This window comes from Coccidioides immitis (assembly GCF_000149335.2).
Source record: "Coccidioides immitis RS genomic scaffold supercont3.3, whole genome shotgun sequence".
NCBI lineage: Eukaryota > Fungi > Ascomycota > Eurotiomycetes > Onygenales > Onygenaceae > Coccidioides > Coccidioides immitis.
Genome location: NW_004504308.1, coordinates 1995560 through 2013424, shown reverse-complemented (window position 1 = coordinate 2013424; position 17865 = coordinate 1995560). Strand labels below are relative to the sequence as shown.

The following is a 17865-nucleotide window of genomic DNA, read 5'->3' as shown; positions in this document are numbered from 1 at the left end:
GGTGGCGAGCTACTCCGGACTCCGTACATAGTCTCACCAGGCCCCAGCGGTGGCCGATCCTTAGCTGGTGGCCATCCCGATCCGTTCGGTGTTTGGATCTCCGAAGACATATACGGAGTATCTTGCGGCGGGCAAGTTAAGCCGCCCGAGAATGGGCATTTGACGCACCAGGTCGGGTCCCTATCAGAGACCCAGATAACTAATAAATTAGCTCACAGTTAATTATCCTTGGACTGTGCCGGCTGCGTCGTCAGCTTCTGCGCTTGATCGGACCCCCTTCATTCGCGGATGATCGGCGCCAGTCAATTGCCGGCGGGAACTGTTAACTAGGCAAATGCCCCAGAATTCTTGGTAAAGACACAAATTTGTACTGTTCAATTGCAGATAATGTGAACCAATATAAGATCAGCTTCACAACTTGTAGTTTTGAGGTTTCATTCACTCTGCAGCTCAGCATACGCTCTCCGATACCATCGAGGAAGCCATTGGATAACGGTCTGGAGATTATCATGCCTCAACCCAGCCATCTGATCATTCCCTGGGCGTGCAGATGAAGCTTTTCAACGGCTAAACGACGCCAATATAATTACCAGACCATGGCGATCAACCAGGAAGCATTGTTCGACGTCGATCCAGAAGCGCCGGGCGTGAGTAGTGCCCTAGTGTCACTCATTCCCTGATCGAATTGCATCGACATGCGCGGAAACTAAATGGGAAAACAATGTACAGCCCCGGCCTCAAGAGCCTCGAGCAAAGCTGAAGCAGCAGAGATGGCCGCCAAGCGTCGAGGGGTGGAGCGAGCCAAACTTCAGGGCGACATCACCGAGCCGGCCAGAAGCGTATCAACAACCTCTGTAGTCCACGGCTGAGACGAATCTCGGAAGCAAAGAAGCCCGGAATTGAAGAATTCCAGGAGGAACCGTCTCTGTAAGACCGCCCGGAGCATTTACCGTCTCTCGTGGTACAGATCACTAACACATCCTCAATCCTAGACCCCGCCATACCCCTCGCCGCGAAAGCGCAGACACGAGCCAGGAAAAAAAAAAAAAAAAAAAGAAAAAAAAGAAAAAAAGGACCCTACCCCCGAATAAATCTAACAATCCCATTGCACATACCCAACCATCCCTAAGAAAATCGCAAGTTCCAAAAATGAGCGCCTCTCCTGACTACAAAACCAACCTCCTCTCCCATCTGATCTCCAACAAAGTCCTCTCCTTCGGCTCCTACACCCTCAAATCCGGCCGCAACTCCCCCTACTTCTTCACCACCACCCTCCTGCACACTGCGCCTCTCCTACACGCAACCGCATCCGCCTGTGCCAGTGTCCTCTCCTCCCCTCCGTTCGTAACCACCTCTACCCCCGATGGCACCCCGCGCCCAAACTTCGACATCATCTTTGGCCCCGCTTACAAGGGCATCCCGCTCTGCACCGCCGTCCTGAACGAGCTGGGCGTCCGCGACACAACCGGCGCATGGAACAACATCAGCTACTCGTTCAACCGGAAAGAAGCCAAGGCTCACGGCGAAGGTGGGAACATAGTCGGTGCCCCACTGAAGGGAAAGAAAATTGTCATAATTGACGATGTCATCACAGCCGGCACAGCACTGAGAGAGGCTGTCGGCATCATTGAGAAGGAAGGCGGCACAGTTGTGGGCGTCTTGGTGCTCTTGGACAGAGAAGAGCGGGTGAACGACAACGAGAAGAAAAGCGCTGTTGGTTGCGCTCAGAGGGACCTGGGAGAAAATGTGCCTGTGAAAGCGGTGCTGAGTTTAAGTGATATTATCGAAAAGCTTGGAAATGACATTGGCGAGGAGAATCTAAAACGGTTGAAGGAGTATCGGGCGCAATACGGCGCCGAAGAATGAAAATTTTGCTTACAGCTTACGAAACGTGTATTCACCGAAGAAAAAGACATTCATCGAATCATAATAGACAAAACATCCTTCAATTCACGATGCTCGCGTTGCCAGCGTCCTTGGCCATCTGCAGGTCAGACTAGCCAAGATACAACACTCCCTTTGGAACTCGGGTGACACTTTCATTACTACATTGACAAAGACATAACGCAATAACAAAAGCGCAAAACTGACAGCCATGGCCAAAACTCCTTATAAATCCGGCTGATTTTCAAAAGTGGACTAAGAAAACGCAAAACATCATGCACGTCAGATACCCAGGTGGGTTATCCTCATGACTTGCTATCTGACAAAGAAGGTTCCAGTTTCACGGTTTACTTAGCTGCTCTGTACGGAAAAACAAAAAGAAGCCCACCCTATGTCCCAAGAATCAGTGCACTGTGTTCCGCAAAAGGAAGAGGTCGTAACTTACGGAATAGCAAGCTGTAATAGTAGCGTGATCCAAAACCAAGGAGTCAGAATAGCATTCGCTCCACCTGAAATGTCAGGATGCACATTTCCAGGACCGATGTTATTGGGAGAAATAGCACGGCCTAGCATGGTTGCCACCGATCCAAACATCTGCGCTGCCAGGAGTGTGAAGCATATATGGACCCGGGTTAATGTTTGCAGAAGAGTTGTTCCAAAGCCAATGCCTTGCGCAGAATCTAATACCCCGAGCCATAGCCATAAGGCTCGGGAAACAAGAGCGCCTGTTGTGTAGCTTCCTGCCCATGGGATGAATTGGCCAATATTACTTGTTGCCCACCATATCTGCGCCCATCTTGGCGCGCCTTGAAAGATATCAGTTATGAAGGCAACAGCGAATCAAAGAGCGTGAACTCACCAAGCCCAACTGCAAATACTGGTAATGCCCAAGTATGGTTTTTGGACATTTTTCTTAAAAGAGCTGATCTGCGTCGTCAGTCAAGGTCCCCAGAATCTAGCCCACAAGATATAGATACCAAGCATCGTAAACCAAACAAACACGAAAAACACAAAGATAAGCAATAGGACTTGCCACGATTCCGTATGTTTGGAGCTCCAGAGGACTATAATACTTTCGTTAATCAGCCGAACATAATTGACCACGCAATGGCATCCGGGGGTCGACGAGACTCACACCACCAATTGCGACCATAAGGCGGACTGAGAAAGAAGTTCTGTATGACCACAGAGGCAAAAAACCATACGATAATATTGCGGCGGAAGACAGAAGTGTAAAACGAGGGAATTTTCCCGCTACGGCCCCGGTAGCAGTCTGGAAGCCCAAGATAAACAATGACCCCGATGGCACCCAGCACACAAGCAACAGGAAATACGATGGACCTCATCGCTTCGGTGTTAGTTCTAGTCCCACTACAATTCGGAATAAAGGGACTACATAGTTAATACTTACTGGATTTGCCATGAACCCAATCTCTCGGTCTGATTCATCCCTTCAGCCATACTCTTCGACAACTTTGAAACCCAGTACCACAAGGCAACCACAAATATTTGTTGTGTGCCTTGAATAATGCAAGCTCTAAACACCCAGTCTCTCACTTGGCTACCTGCTTCATCATTGAAATTCAAGGCAAAGAAGACAGATCCGCTCGCTGAAGCGAATGAATATACACCAGCAGCAATATTCTGAAGCAAACGTCCTTTGGCATACCAAATCTGGGCAAAGCCGACAACAAGAAAGGCAAAACTATATGCCGCAAACGGACTAGAGAGCGTAGTAGCTAGCTCGAATTTTCGAAACATCAACCACCACAAAATAGAGCCGAGAAGATATATCGATGCAATAGCGTATAGCTTCTTGGCTGCTTCACCAATCTCTCCAGTGAGGAGCATTATCTGGTAAGAGTTTACCGCAATTATCTGCCCGAAGGCAAGGAAGAAGGAATAAACAGGCCAATAGCCAACACGATACAGCATCATTCGCTTAAGACCAGTTGCGGACTTGCCGCCTTTACTATCCTCGATGCTGCCAGATTCTAAATCTTCGCTAAGTGCAGGTGGAAGAGTCAGAAGATCTTCCACGGTAGATTTCTCTAACGGAATGGTATCCTTTGCTCTACCCAAGAAGGCGTTGCTGAGTTTCTTATACCACTGTCGTTGGCTCTTGACTATGAACTCCTCGATACACAAGGACTTCATGGAGTTGTTCCCATTCAAAAGTTCGAGTTTCATCATAAATTCTTCCGTAAATTTGCCGTTTTGATCGTCGAAGCTAGGATCCACATTTTGCAAGCAGAAATCCGTTCTGTTTCCCACAAGCCATTCTAGGGAAACGGTATGGCCACTGCGTAGTCCTACAAGTCGATCACTGGGAGGAAAGACGGGATGCAGAGAATTTAACAAATCAGCCTCTGGGTGGTCGGTATTTTGGAAGTCGCTTTGAGTTCTGCGCCTTTGGTCCTTCGGATTCTGAGCCTTGGGAGTAGTCGGATTACGATATCTCTCATGGATCCTCATGGCATTGATGTGTAACATATCGAGCCTTTCCACCCATTGTGAGACCGGGAACCTCTGCGTTATTGATCTAGCGCGTATTTTAGCATGGACTTCCGGCCTCGCCCTTAGCGCCTGATTGATGGCTCGCTCAAACTGATGTAGCAAGTGACGAGTTGCAGTAGATTCAACCGAATACCACCATCCTGGCATTTTGCCGAGCCCCCCGACTTTAGCGCCTATTCCAATGACGCCTTTGCGACCAAATTCGACGGCTACCAGGCCGAAAGGCTCATCCCTTGATGGTATCAATACGAAATCAGCCCCTTCCCGCACGCAATTGGGAAAAACTGTGAACTTCGGTCTTGAATATACTCGGGTTGGATACATCTCCATAAGCTTGTGGAGCTTTAACGCGGCGAATCTCCCATAAAAATCAATAATTGGCCCCATACAAATAAGCTGCACGTCCTGTCGAGTCTCGAGAAGATGGGGAAAGACGTCCGCAATAAGGTCAATTCCTTTTTGGTCCGACCACCTTCCGACAAAGACAAACAGATGGGCGTTGGGGTCCTGGTCAAGACCAGCCCATTTTTGTGACTCCCTCTTCAATTGAGCTTTTATGCTCTCAAATCGAGGGTCAAGTTCGACCACTTCATTATCATCTTGAGGGTCTGGGTTGGGTAATTTGCCCACGGCCTTCAGCCCCCAAAAGATGGGATATCTTTTATAAGACCTTTCGGCATATTTTTCGGACACGCCAACTATCCCAAAACCGCCTTGGTGAATCCGTAAATAGCTCGCAGCAGCGTGCAGTAAATTGAACACCTCCCCAAATTGAATATAACGTCGTGTAATATCCTCGGAAATATTGAACACACTACACAACTCTGTCATATCATCATCACTGCGAATTTGCCAGCGGCCCTGAAACTCGGCGTTGTGGAGGGATAGGCACACTGGTACAGTCTTTGGGAGTATGTATAGAGGAGCAAGCGCGCCGTGATAATCGTTGATGTGGTATATATCAATTTGAAATCTCCGCATAATTTGCGCAATGCATTGGTTCCAAATAGAGTAATATATAGCACTCTCAAGATCGTCCATCCGAGGGGGATAGGGGTCATTCTTCTTTTGCTTCCGAAATATCGGGGCATCCAGGAGTATATATGTGATATTTTTCATGATGTGGTATTGGACGCCGACAATGCAATCCTTGCCGAGCGACTTCACAATCATCGGTTGCGCTTTTTGGTCAATCGGATAGCTTACATCTTCGACGCAGGGAACGACCCAGACCAAATTCACATGTCCCAGGCGATGTCCCATCAATTGCGCCATTACTCCAAGTCCGCCGATCTTTATCTTGATTTCCCAGTCCATAATGTCATATTCCATTGTGGCAATAAGGACAGTACGTCGAGTGTTGGCGGAGAAACCGAGCTCCTTGCTTCTTGGGAAAAGGTTGCACTTGTCCGCCAATGTTCTCAGCAGCCCAGAGCTTTCATAGTCATTGCTTCCGGGCAGAAGCAAGAGCCCTTGTCCACCCCCCACGCTGCCTTTGTTGTTGAATGTAATCCGGCAAAAGTAGCATTTGAAGGCATACAGGCTACCCCCGGCGGTTGCAAGAGGTAGTATCAGCAAGAGGAAAAATAGAGCCATCTGCTGGTACATTGATCCACGCGGAACCAATTCGAAATAGAGTGTCCCATCGTCCAATAAAAATTCCCAAGATAAGTATGGTGAAGGGGGGTGTTCGGTTATATTTACGAGGGCGTTCTTCAACGACGAAGGTGGAAGGCGGTCCAAGACAGAATTGCCGTCAGAATCGCCGAAAACGTACGTCTTATCGGGGTTACCATCTGCATTCATACCCCAGACGTTCACCTGAGCCAAGGCCGGCCACTCGGTCATAAAACGAATGGCCCATTGTCCGTTATCGTTGAACTGCATCTGGTTGCGAACGCCGGCATCATAGCCATACTGATTGTATGGACCGTTCCAAAAGAGATGAGGAAATCTTCGTGGATGGTCACTTTCCCAGTCAACATCGCCGTGTTGCATATGGCTACTGCTCCCTACCATGCGGTTCCAGTATTCGACAATCACATGCTCTCCAATCCACTGCTGCTTCTTGGTTCCAGACCATCCTTGCTTATTCAATGTATCGTTTCCACCTTTATAAGGCAGCCAGTCTGACCAAGTCGAGCCCCAATTAGTGGAATATCGGTAAGAGTCTGCACCAGCAGCGTGGTGAGCCACATACAGGTGACCCTTCTCATTCCTATGTAACAAAGTGCGTGAATAATTTGCGGCACGAGTGAACACCATCGGGTTATTCGCTTGTCCAATACGAAAGAGAAATCGGTCCACGTTATCAGTACTCTGTTTCCCATCTTTTGCTCTTGGATTGTCGAACTGCAACTGATGAATGCCGTTGTATACCCTGGTAAGATTCGCTGACCACTTCCAGGTTCCGGGTATTTCGCCGGGAAATTTTGTCCTTTCGGGCTCAAAAGAGGTGCATTGAACACTGGCAGAATCAACCAGAGGTATTTTGTTGCTGTGTGTTGTTGAGTTGAGCGACAAACTCTGAGTAACACTGCTGCAATCCATGTCGTCTGAGAAATGGACCTCCAAAAGCACGGTTTCATATAAATCGGCGTCAACTTTTGATTCTAAACGAGCATCATGGCCGGGAAAGAACTTCGTGATCATGGGCTTTGGTCGGATAAACTTCGCTTTAGGAACATAAGCCCTAAAATCCCAGGGATCCATTCGCAGAGTCTCAAGGCATCCATTGAGAGCTGTTGATCCTTCTATTCCAAGTTTCACAGGGCCGGGTTGCAAAGTATGCTCATCGTAAGGATAGAATAAATTCTTCACTGTAGCGCCCGAGCCAAAAACGGAGATAAGGGCTTTGGCTTTGTTCTCGCAATCAAAATGATACTCGACAGTTTGATTATCGTTCTGATAGACAAGCCATACAGGCAGGTTCTCACCCTCCAAATCCTGCACGCCATCAAGCCGACCACGAAAAACTGACCACATGCCAATCTCGGTTGCGACCCCATTAGAACCGGGAAAAATTATTGTCCTAGTCAAATTTGACAATTGTTGGAGATAGAAGCCGTCGTTTAGGGTAGGGTAATTTTCTCGCATTTGGAACATGGCCTTTAGGATGTTTCTCACAGGGTGAGATGGATCCCTATGATCATAGCTAACAGCATCATCGTGGCAGCCATCAATAGCAGGTCCAAGTGGCCACTGATAGTACTGGGAAGAGCCCAAGCTGTAACATCCATGGGTTTGCCAAGCTATTGAGGAGGACATTGGTTGCCGGCCAAAAATGTAATTCTGCGCTGAACTGTCGAGGATATAAAATGCTTGTTCTTCACCCCAGAGAACTAAGGGAATACCAGGAAGGTGCAATGTGATAATATATAGGGCCATGAGTGATCTTTGGGTGTCTTGTTGAAGAGAGGGCCAGCGAAAAACATCTTGGTTTGTTGCACCAAACATATGCCGTGGATCAAGCTCACCGGTATTCGTGTTAATGAAGTCGTTGGTGAGAAGCATTTCGTTCCAAGCCTCGACCCAATTGAGGGAAGTATCGAAGCCGGCCTCCAAGTTACCATCCATTCCCAGAAACCTGGTCAAACTGCGATAGATAGAGTAGTGAAAAGCACCAGCATCCAAAGCAGATTTACCCTTCTTCCGAATGAAGTAGGTGTCGTTGTCGTAAGTCAGCCGAACCGCATCTTTCAAGCTGCTTGGTCGCATGTCTGTCTGTCGCCCACGGCCAATATAGATGGCACCAAATGTATTTCCACCAGTTATCTCTCCTGGAAGGAAGAAGTTTGTTTTTCCAACCTTCCTGGCACAAGCACGGTATGCCGAGCTTATATCGCCTAATGCATCTATCGTAGCTTGAGTGGCCTTGTCATATCGAATGCCGTCGATATCAAGCTGTGTAATAATCAGGCAAGAGTGTCTGATGAGCTTTTCTCTAACTGACGGCAGCCACTCGCGCAGACGATCTTGGACTGAAGCGAACTTGGCAAGCTGTCGCTGCCAATCTGGATAAACACCGAATGCTTCAACGTCTCCATATTGATCGAATTCACTATCATAACAGCCCCTGAGCCCAGTTTCCGATGGTTCTAGTTGATACCCGCTCTCATCCCAAAATCTCGGGTAGTCACAGGTTTCATTATACGAGTTACCAGGGTGGAAATCAAGATATCTCCTTTTGGATTTCCAAACAACTTTATGTTCTGCGCGCTCGAAGGGCGTAGTTGTGTTTAGATAACCTTCGAAGCCCAAAAGGTCTCCGAGCCTATGCATAAATTAGTATGAGTTTCAAGAGTAAAAGGAAATCAAATGTAAGAAAATGCGTGCATACGTTGCTAGAGTACTGTCCATGACGATGTACATGCCTCTTTTATGTATCTCTGTGACCGCATACCGCCACATCTCTATGTCTCCGAAGTGACGATCAAGGAGCGTTGTATCGAGGGGAGAATATCCATCCGCACCCCATGGTTCGTTAATCAAAATTGTCCCAGCTATATATATGCCCTGTAGATACGGCGAATGTTAGCTGCCTTGCTCAGCCAATAAAGAATCTCAGGCCTTACCTTAATTCCCATACCACTAATATAATCCAAAGAATCAACCAACCCCAGAACATCTCCCCCATGGCGCATCTGGTTTGAATTAATATCCCGCTCAAAACTTGTACCGTTAGCATTATCATTGGCCGGGTCACCATTCACGAATCTATCGACGAAGAGGGTATAGAATGGGAATCTCCAGTTGTCAGGCGAAGGGAAGTAGTCGTGATCCGGCCACTGGCCCCAATATTCCGCCGGATGCGCAGCACTCTTGTTTTCGTTGAGATTGTATCCAACCTCGTTAGGATCGTAGGGCCAACATCCTGCGAACGTAGCCAATACAAGGATCGATACAATCACTGCCCTCGCCGGCATCCCGCAGGTGATACGGGTGTGAGTTTGCTTCATGTGTTCGACATCTGAGCTCGGAAGCGAATCCAGGAGGAATTTTCAAAGTCAGGGGACGTAGATATGTCGAGAGATGAGACGGCCCTTACGAATGTAGCCGGGAAAACTCTCCTGCCACCGTGTTGCCGGGGAGTCCGATGGCTCGTCAAGGGAAAGAGCAATTCGACCCATTTGCAAGCGAGCACAGGCGAGGCCGTCTCCAGCGAAGAGGCGAAACAAGAAGCCTTCGATTAAGTGTCCATTCAAGCATCCTCTGCCCTGGTTGTAGCACACGGGTTCCTCCCAGGCAGTCTGTTCGGAATTGGACTCGCTGCATCGCTATGAACACATTACCGAGTCATTCGACCTCACTAATGGGAGAAGGAGTCGAGCCCCCGGGAACATTCCCTTTGCACCAGGCCACATATCTAGGCACCAGGTAGGAGAGATGGTAGAGGGGGTCAATACCGTTGGCCCAACGGGGTTCACGTATTGCCTGGATGGCGACAGCCCAGCCCGGACAATGTCATTAAAAGTGGGACGCGTCTCCTAGCAGCGCAGATATGCGACAATGGCAGGATGCACATCTTTAAAGACTCCTTCGTGTATCCCAGTAATTAAAAATCATAGGACATACGTGTTGCCGAACGAGTCGACTGCGAGTCGGTGGTCACTTTGGTAGGGTGGGAGGGAAAAGCAACTCAAGACAAACAAAGATTTAATCCCCAGAAATCCCAGCCTGTGGGTTTCCACGCCTGCATCTTTACGAAAACTCTTTGGGTAGATCTTCGAGATAACGTTATTTGGCGCTCAATCGAAAAGCAAATGCATGCAAAGATTCCATATCCGAGTTTTCATGATCTAGGATAGCTAACTACTTATGCAGTCGCGAAGCAAGATGGTCATAAAATCTTATAGGGCAGAGAAACGAAAACTCCCAGAGTTAAAACGTCAAATGTAATCCGTATGCATCATCATATTCTTTTTATCAACCAAATATGCACATCATACTGTATGTATTAACCCGTGAGGTACGTAAAGCATTTTGATGCTAGTGGCAACCCGAGCGCTATCATATCCAGAAAAGAAAAATAGCCCGTAGATCGTAAATTAAGAAGTTGCAAGGAAGTTATAAGGGAAAAAAAAGAAAAGGAAGATAAAAAGGACTTTAGTAGAAGAAGAACATATGATATGCTTTTTACCATTCCAGCGGCTCACCCTTGACTTCGCCTCTATTCGTCTTGGGCACAGGAGCAGCTTCAACCATGACCGGGCCAGTCTTCCTTCCATTCTTCTGCTTCAAATATCCGCTTCCGTCAAGCCAGGGGGTCTCCTGCGAACGGATCCTTTCGAATTCCTTGATTTGATCCTCCATCTGCATGGTGAGGCCAATGTCATCCAAGCCATTCACGAGACAGTGCTTCCGAAATTGCTCGACGTCAAAGTCCGCAAGCTTGCTGCCGGTAGCATCGTTTATGCGTTGGTTGACCAAGTCAACTTCTATATCGTTCCCACGCTCCGCTTCTGCTGCGATCTTCTTCAGAGCCGCTTCGTCCCGTATTATAACAGGAAGCATGCCGTTTTTAAATGTGTTGTTGAAGAAAATATCAGCAAAGGACGGTGCAATAACACACTTGATACCGAAATCGAGGAGGGCCCATGGTGCATGTTCTCGAGAACTTCCACAGCCAAAATTTTCTCCGCCAACCAGGATCTTGCTCTGGCGGTATGGTTCCTTGTTGAGAATAAAGTCCGGGTTTTCGCTGCCATCTTCATTATATCGAAGGGAGTAGAAGAGTGCACTTCCAAGTCCCGTGCGCTTGATTGTTTTGAGGAATTGTTTGGGGATGATGGCGTCGGTGTCAACGTTCGCACGGTCAAGGTGAGCCGCGATACCTTTGAGTGTAGTGAATTTAGGAAGGCCGGAGGAAGATTTGGAAGCAGAGCAGTTAGTATGAGGCTCGCTATCACTAGGGCAATCAAGGATACGATCAAGGTCATCATCTGTGTCAATATCATCAACCTCTGGCTGGACTTCAACCTTTGGTGATGCACGTTTCGATATTGGGACAGCGTGGGTAAGGTCTCTGACATCAGCGAGTTTTCCAACGATAGCGGCAGCGGCAGCCATTACGGGCGACATAAGGTGTGTCCGTCCTCCTGCTCCTTGCCGACCTTCGAAGTTTCTATTCGAAGTACTCGCGCATCGCTCTCGCGGTGAGAGGATATCTGGATTCATGCCGAGACACATTGAGCATCCGGCTTCTCTCCACTCGAACCCAGCATCGAGGAAAATCTTATCCAGGCCTTCTTCTTCAGCTTGCTCCTTGACCAAGCCAGATCCAGGGACAATCATGGCCCGCTTAACGTTCGGGGCCACCTTTTTCCCTTGAACAATGTGGGCAGCACTGCGTAAATCTTCGAGACGGGAATTTGTGCATGAGCCAATGAAAACTTTGTCGATTGGAATATCTTGCATGCGGGTTCCGGCAGTGAGGCCCATGTATTCAAGAGCTCTGCGGGCGCTTGCTTTCTTCACTTCATCATCGAAGTCGTCTGGCCCTGGGACGACGCCAGTAATTGCCACAACATCCTGGGGAGAGGTACCCCACGAAACTGTGGGAGCGATATCCTTTGCATCAATGAACACTTCCTTATCGTAGCTGGCACCTTCGTCGGACTTCAAGCTCGACCAATATTTGACGGCTTTCTTCCACTCCGCACTGTCGTACTTGGGCGCAAGTGGTCTTCCTTTCAAGTATTCAAAAGTAATCTCATCGGGTGCGATCATACCAGCTCTAGCACCGGCTTCAATAGACATGTTGCAGATGGACATTCTTGCCTCCATGCTAAGTCCCCTGATCGCGGAGCCGCAGAATTCAATGACGCAACCTGTGCCACCTGCAGTTCCAATCACGCCAATAACGTGTAGGACAACGTCTTTACTGGTGACACCCGGTAAAAGGTCGCCCTCAACCTGTACTCGCATGTTTTTACTCCGCTTAGTGATCAAGGTCTGCGTCGCAAGGACATGTTCCACTTCACTAGTACCGATACCGAACGCCAAAGCTCCGAAAGCTCCATGGGTCGAGGTGTGGCTATCTCCGCACACAACCGTTGTACCTGGCAAAGTAAAGCCTTGTTCCGGACCAATGATGTGAACGATTCCTTGTCTCTTGTCTCCCAGGCCGAAGTACGTGAGGCCGAAGTCTTTCACGTTCTCTTCGAGGGTCAAGCATTGAAGACGAGAATCTGCCTCCTGAACGAAATCGGCAACGTTCTTGAAAGTCTTGCGTGACGTGGTGGGAACATTCTACACGACGTTAGAGATAGAAGCTAAAAGAGAATATGAAGCTCGTACATGGTCAACCGTAGCTAAGGTGCAGTCTGGCCTTCGGACTCGACGCCCAGCGTTTTTCAGGCCCTCGAATGCTTGCTGTGGGGTTTGTCAGCCAACGTGACACCCGTGATTAGTGACAGGGATTTCGCGAAAGAAGCTTACCGGTGATGTCACTTCATGTACAAGGTGCCTATCTTGAGGTACATTAACGCCAGCACCAGAATAACACACAAAGAAAGGTATTGTACCGATATAAAGCAGTATCGTGCCATCATCCTGCTCGTTAACTACATGGTCTTGAAAGACCTTGTCGTAGAGTGTCTTTGGCCTCTTCTCTGCCGACGGCATAATGAATAAGGCTTATGCGCTCGGGGTATCAATCGCCAATAACCAAACAATGGTAAATATATATGCAACGGCTGAGAAAGCGACGGAAAATGAGAATGTGATGGCAAAGGAGCAGAGCTGTCCAGGAATCAAGTCAATGATATAGCGATGCAGGACTCAGCGGGGCGCGGCCCGAAGTCGGGGGGTAATCGTAATGGCACACTCGTTGATTGGACGCTGGCGGGTATTGGCGGCGAAAAACGGCGGCCGATGGTCGGAGTTGAGCTCTGGGGGCGGCCCTGAGTTAAGCGGAAAGCTTCATCTTTGGGTGTGGGAAGCTTTGCCGATGGCGCAGAAGCAAACCAGGGGGAGACTTTTTTGTTTACAGTGACGCATTCATGTCCAATTGAATTCCTTCTAAGTACTTATCACGCTGTCGGGCAGATATACATACATCTTTAAAATCTACATTAAATTTGAACCAAACCCGCGATTATCCTCTCTAAAAACCCACAATGCAAGTTTATGCCGAGCTAGCAAGCCAATGAACCCACAGAAGAATTGAAGCCCAACGATGTGCATCGCAAGCTTGTCCTCCCGCAAAGGGCCAAACCATATTAGCCAGAGATTCAGTAAGGTCAAATTTGTAGACTCGACAATCTCTCCCTGTTCGTTCTTCTTAATCCGCACAAGATGGAGTCGATGCAAGATCTCAAGTGCCACAGCGATAAGCTTCGTCGGTGGGCGTTGCCATTCGGTGACAGATGGCTCGAGGAGACCTGTTCGGATGCTGAACCGGGGTAGCCGGTGCCTGGGGCATGGGATTAAATGAAATAGCTGTGGCGTGGAATAGAGGAAATTAAAAATCTGGGGAATGAAGAGGAGAAGAAGTGTCTTGCTGAAATGACCTAGGATTCCCACAACAGCAAACACCATTCCCGCGAAGTAACAGTAGGTATCCCCAACAAATACCTTTGCTGGATACCAATTGTGCCACCACAACGCTAGAGAGACGGCGATAAATGGGAGGAGAAGGTAGATCGAAAATAAGTGTGAATCAGTGGCTGGGTGAGGATATGGTGTGATTGGCGCCAGATACAATGAATCATTGGCTATCAGAAGGATTGCGATGACGATTGATTGCGATACCTCAATTCCATTAATGCCCGCGAGCATGTTGATGCTGTTGGGGCAGAAGATCGCAACAGCAGCCATGTACACGTAATACATCCACCCCAAGTCAATCATAGGACCCAAGTAGCTCTGCAAGGGCACCGGGACGACCACCTGCGTGACACCAAAGTCCACAAAGTACACGATGAGCATTGGGATAGCGGCAAACGCCGGTATTAACACTTTATGGCGCCATCGAATATCAAGGAGATCATCTCCGAAACCCAATATGACGATAGATTGTAACGACAGAAGTCCGGACAAATAAGATGCCAGCTGTTGCAACAAAATAGAATGTATCAGTGAATCATCGCCGTATAAGCCGTGCTTGAGACCACTTCACCTTATTATGCGGGAATCGGTGCAGCAAACGTCCAGTCTCTACATGGTGAACCGGCAAGACAACATCACGATTCCCGCCTCCCGATGTTGCAGCGACAATGTCTTTGTAGAAAGGGAATGGAATGAAGACAATGATTGCCAATATATATACAATCGCACAAACAGCTCCCATTGTCTCCGGTCTAGTATAGCCTCATTAGCCAAGTCACACAGTGGCTTTCGTCTTTCTCTGGAAAACGTACATCTCAGCTTGCTTCACTTTGGACATATCCTTGCCCTTCAAGCCGGCTTTCATAAACACAGCCCCCAACCATCGTATCAAGCCGAATGCCGCGGCAAATGCTATGCCGCTCAGGGCTAGGGACGCAATCAACGGCTCCCCATCACCTTGAAAAGTGTTCACGATGATCCCGAAACAAGCTACTACAACTGTCAGGAGGCTCCATGTTTCCCTGTGAGTAAGAGTAGTTATCATCTTCAGGTGTGCGACACAAGCACATAGTCAAACTGTGTATAATTCTCGCGCTGGGAGGCAAACATGTCATGCCAGTACACGTCCGGGATGTTGCAAGCTGTTCTCTCAAGCTGGAAGGAATATGGTTACTGCCGTGGCTCACCGCTGCTTGGCACAAGTCTGCAGCTCCACCACCGACTTAGCGCGCTGTTAAGGTTAGGTTCGGGCGCGGCTGCTGGTCGAAGAAGGCTCCGGTCGCGGAAATGGCTGCGAATAACCAACTCCCAAGACGTCGTCAACTTGTGAATATACCGAAGACCCTTTCAGTAACCGGGATAGTGATGATTTGAGATGCCGGTTGCCACGGAATTTGAAATCGGTCATCGCGACCAGGTGAACGTGATTAAATTCAATTTCTACGGTAATCGCATTCTCACGGCTTCCTCCGATCATCGCGTCAAGGTTTGGGACCAGAACGAAGCCGGCTGGGAGCTAATAGATACATGGCGCGCCCATGATGCTGAAATTTACGATGTCAGTTGACTGGTGGTTTGCTGTTGACCATGGTGGGTCGTGTCGCGCATGGTATATTAACAAGAGACTTTCGCAAACAGGCAGCATGGAACGGTCCGTTTACCGGCCAGCATATCGGCACTGTAGGCAATGACATGAAGTTCAAGCTCTGGCAGGAAGATCTTACGCAGCCTCCCAACTCCGGACGCCGTTTTCGCAGCATTTTTCGATTGACCTCTCCCGTTCGCACCCCCTATGTTTCCCTCGATTTCCGTAACATCGACCTTGACTCGTGGCTTGCGGTCATCACCCGGGATGGTCTTCTTACAGTCCTTGAGCCGGTCGGAGGCGACACCTTGGCCGAATGGCAACAAATTGACCAGTTCCGAGTTTGCGCCGAACCTCAACGTGGCGAGGAGACCAGCTTCAAGGTCCAATTCCATCATGATCCGTTCGATATGACACATCTTGTTATGCCGTCGTGGGACAGCAAAAGCCTCTCTCTGGTAGTTGCAGCAATGGATACTGTGAAAGTCTATAGGATGGGCGCCGATCGGCAGTTCTACCATGCTATCGAACTTACGGGGCATCCCTCTCTCGTGCGCGATGTCTCTTGGGCTCGCGGTTCCGTACGCGGGTATGATTTAATTGCGAGCGGTTCTAAAGATGGCACCATCAAAATCTTCGAGGTTTATACATCTACTGCAAGCAATAATGTTACAAACGGGGCTAGTGAAGGTGCAAGTTCGACCAACTCTCAGAGGGCATCGCCAATGCGCCCCGCAACTCAATCTGGAATCGGGTCTGCCCTTGCGAGTCGAACCACTGCGCCCATTGCGGATAAGCAAAGAAGCGGGAGAAGCGCCTTCGAGCATACATTTAAAGAAGTGGGATCTATCGATAGCAAGCACGCATGTGTGTGGCAGGTTCAGTTTTCTCATGCAGGTATTCAGCCCCTATCCCACAATACCCAAGACTGAGCGGTCAAAAAATTGATAAGATGCTGTAGGCGACTGCCTTATGTCCTCTGGGGATGACGGTATGGCTCGATTTTGGAAACGGGCCGTCTCAGGAAAATGGCTCGAGTTTGCAGAGGCAGATATGACAGAGGAGTATGGACTGCCTCTAGTCTATGGTTTATGCAGTAACTAACATCTTTGACAGGTCATAGTTCTATTTAGAGATGGGACCCCGTTTTCGGCGTCAGGCCACATCACCAAACCGATCTTTTCCTCTTGCTTAACCCGGAGTACGGCGATAAATAGGGCATGGTTATCCTTCTTGTAACAGCATGATACCCTTCAATACGAATGATTTCCTGGTGGTATTTCTGTTTGTTCCACGAAAGTAGCTTTTCAACAGATAGTTGGGCGATAATAAATATCAACAATTAAACCCAGCCCCACTGAGACATTCACAGATCCAAAGCACAGCAGCTTACAGGGAAGAATAGCACATTTACATATTTAAAAGGTATGTCTGGACAGCAGGTGACTCCCACGACCATTGAAACAAGCCTTATGCTCGGGTTCAAAGAAGCCATTTAAAATGCCCGTTAAACAGAGAGAAACATATGAAGTACATCCCTCTCCATTTTCATCTAGTACGCCAATATGACCTGGCCATCCTATGGGATAGAGGAAATTGGAGGTTGATTATGCGTTCAGAGGTATTTTGAAAGTGTGAAGAAAGAAAAAAGGAGAGGGAAAAAAAGGTAAGTTGAAATCGAAAAGGTGGTGGTTTTGTGCAGCTGGGTTTCACGTGATTTACGGACTTTTTACGGGCCGAGCGTTGGCGCCATCCATGGATCCACTGTCTAAAAATTTCCTCCTGCTGCAAATTTTCCTTCACCTTTCAAAAGTCGATTCAAGGGAATGGTCAACTCCCAGTTCAGCTGGAAGAGATGAGATTCACAGTCTCGATCTTATATGTCCAGGTGATGCCACCACATATTACGATTAGTGATGTTTATCCCGAGTCGATCCACGGATACTGCCTCCGCCTTCGGGATTTCTGAGATATGAGTTTGTGCGGAGTTCTTTAAAAGATCTCCATCCCTTCGATGCAGTTCCATTTCCGGGAGCAGCAGCAAATGCTCTGTTACTTGTTTTCCTCGTCGTGCAAACCTTATAAGTGCTTGGAAAAAGAAAACCCACAACATTGCCAGCATCTTGAGCTCTTTTCAATGGCCACTGATGCATACTTCGTTCAAAAGTAGTGGAAGATCAAATTCATAACAGTTTTTTAGCAGGAACTGTCGTCTTCTCCACCCTGCTGCTTATATTTCGTTTTGCAGTTAGGACTAAATCAAGGACGGACATCCATCGGTCTATACTCTCCAATTTGGTTGATGGCTGGAGGCCAATGTTTATGCTTCG

At 48.3% G+C, this 17865-nt stretch overlaps 5 protein-coding genes across 5 annotated transcripts; 2 read left to right on the top strand and 3 right to left on the bottom strand.

Moving 5' to 3' along the window:
- The first annotated feature begins 1004 nt into the window (after positions 1 to 1004).
- Positions 1005 to 1952, top strand: CIMG_08203 (orotate phosphoribosyltransferase). Its single transcript, XM_001241039.2, has one exon. It carries the CDS (start codon positions 1150 to 1152, stop codon positions 1864 to 1866), a length of 717 nt encoding a protein of 238 aa, XP_001241040.1. The 5' UTR covers positions 1005 to 1149; the 3' UTR covers positions 1867 to 1952.
- A 272-nt stretch (positions 1953 to 2224) lies between these two features.
- On the bottom strand, positions 2225 to 9326 carry CIMG_13256 (alpha-1,3-glucan synthase; the record flags this gene model as incomplete). The annotated part of the gene is made up of 8 exons (XM_001241040.2): positions 2225 to 2273; positions 2330 to 2690; positions 2744 to 2806; positions 2862 to 2948; positions 3020 to 3225; positions 3296 to 8674; positions 8741 to 8916; positions 8976 to 9326. The coding sequence occupies 8 exons, from the start codon at positions 9324 to 9326 to the stop codon at positions 2225 to 2227; spliced, it is 6672 nt and encodes a 2223-aa protein (XP_001241041.2).
- Positions 9327 to 10285: 959 nt separating this feature from the next.
- CIMG_13255 (3-isopropylmalate dehydratase, large subunit) lies at positions 10286 to 13078 on the bottom strand. Its single transcript, XM_001241041.2, has 3 exons — positions 12841 to 13078; positions 12700 to 12774; positions 10286 to 12651 (listed from the first exon to the last, which is right to left on the bottom strand). Exons 1-3 carry the CDS (start codon positions 13024 to 13026, stop codon positions 10537 to 10539), a joined length of 2376 nt encoding a protein of 791 aa, XP_001241042.1. The 5' UTR covers positions 13027 to 13078; the 3' UTR covers positions 10286 to 10536.
- Positions 13079 to 13379: 301 nt separating this feature from the next.
- On the bottom strand, positions 13380 to 14995 carry CIMG_08206 (UDP-N-acetyl-glucosamine-1-P transferase Alg7; the record flags this gene model as incomplete). The annotated part of the gene is made up of 3 exons (XM_001241042.2): positions 13380 to 14454; positions 14522 to 14702; positions 14763 to 14995. The coding sequence occupies 3 exons, from the start codon at positions 14993 to 14995 to the stop codon at positions 13471 to 13473; spliced, it is 1398 nt and encodes a 465-aa protein (XP_001241043.2). The 3' UTR covers positions 13380 to 13470.
- A 289-nt stretch (positions 14996 to 15284) lies between these two features.
- Positions 15285 to 16888, top strand: CIMG_08207 (nuclear pore protein). The gene is made up of 4 exons (XM_001241043.2): positions 15285 to 15508; positions 15589 to 16432; positions 16497 to 16599; positions 16652 to 16888. The coding sequence occupies exons 1-4, from the start codon at positions 15326 to 15328 to the stop codon at positions 16656 to 16658; spliced, it is 1137 nt and encodes a 378-aa protein (XP_001241044.2). The 5' UTR covers positions 15285 to 15325; the 3' UTR covers positions 16659 to 16888.
- Positions 16889 to 17865: the final 977 nt, after the last annotated feature.

What these genes read in the sequence shown, in the direction of transcription:
- CIMG_08203 (XM_001241039.2), top strand. Translation starts at nt 1,150, where the DNA reads ATGAGCGCCTCTCCTGACTACAAAACCAACCTCCTCTCCCATCTGATC.
- CIMG_13255 (XM_001241041.2), bottom strand. Translation starts at nt 13,026, where the DNA reads ATGCCGTCGGCAGAGAAGAGGCCAAAGACACTCTACGACAAGGTCTTT. An exon ending in TACATGAAGTGACATCACCG is followed by an intron (nt 12,775 to 12,840) that starts GTAAGCTTCTTT and finishes CAAACCCCACAG; the next exon opens with CAAGCATTCGAGGGCCTGAA. An exon ending in CCTTAGCTACGGTTGACCAT is followed by an intron (nt 12,652 to 12,699) that starts GTACGAGCTTCA and finishes AACGTCGTGTAG; the next exon opens with AATGTTCCCACCACGTCACG.
- CIMG_08207 (XM_001241043.2), top strand. Translation starts at nt 15,326, where the DNA reads ATGCCGGTTGCCACGGAATTTGAAATCGGTCATCGCGACCAGGTGAAC. An exon ending in ATGATGCTGAAATTTACGAT is followed by an intron (nt 15,509 to 15,588) that starts GTCAGTTGACTG and finishes TTTCGCAAACAG; the next exon opens with GCAGCATGGAACGGTCCGTT. An exon ending in GGTTCAGTTTTCTCATGCAG is followed by an intron (nt 16,433 to 16,496) that starts GTATTCAGCCCC and finishes AAGATGCTGTAG; the next exon opens with GCGACTGCCTTATGTCCTCT.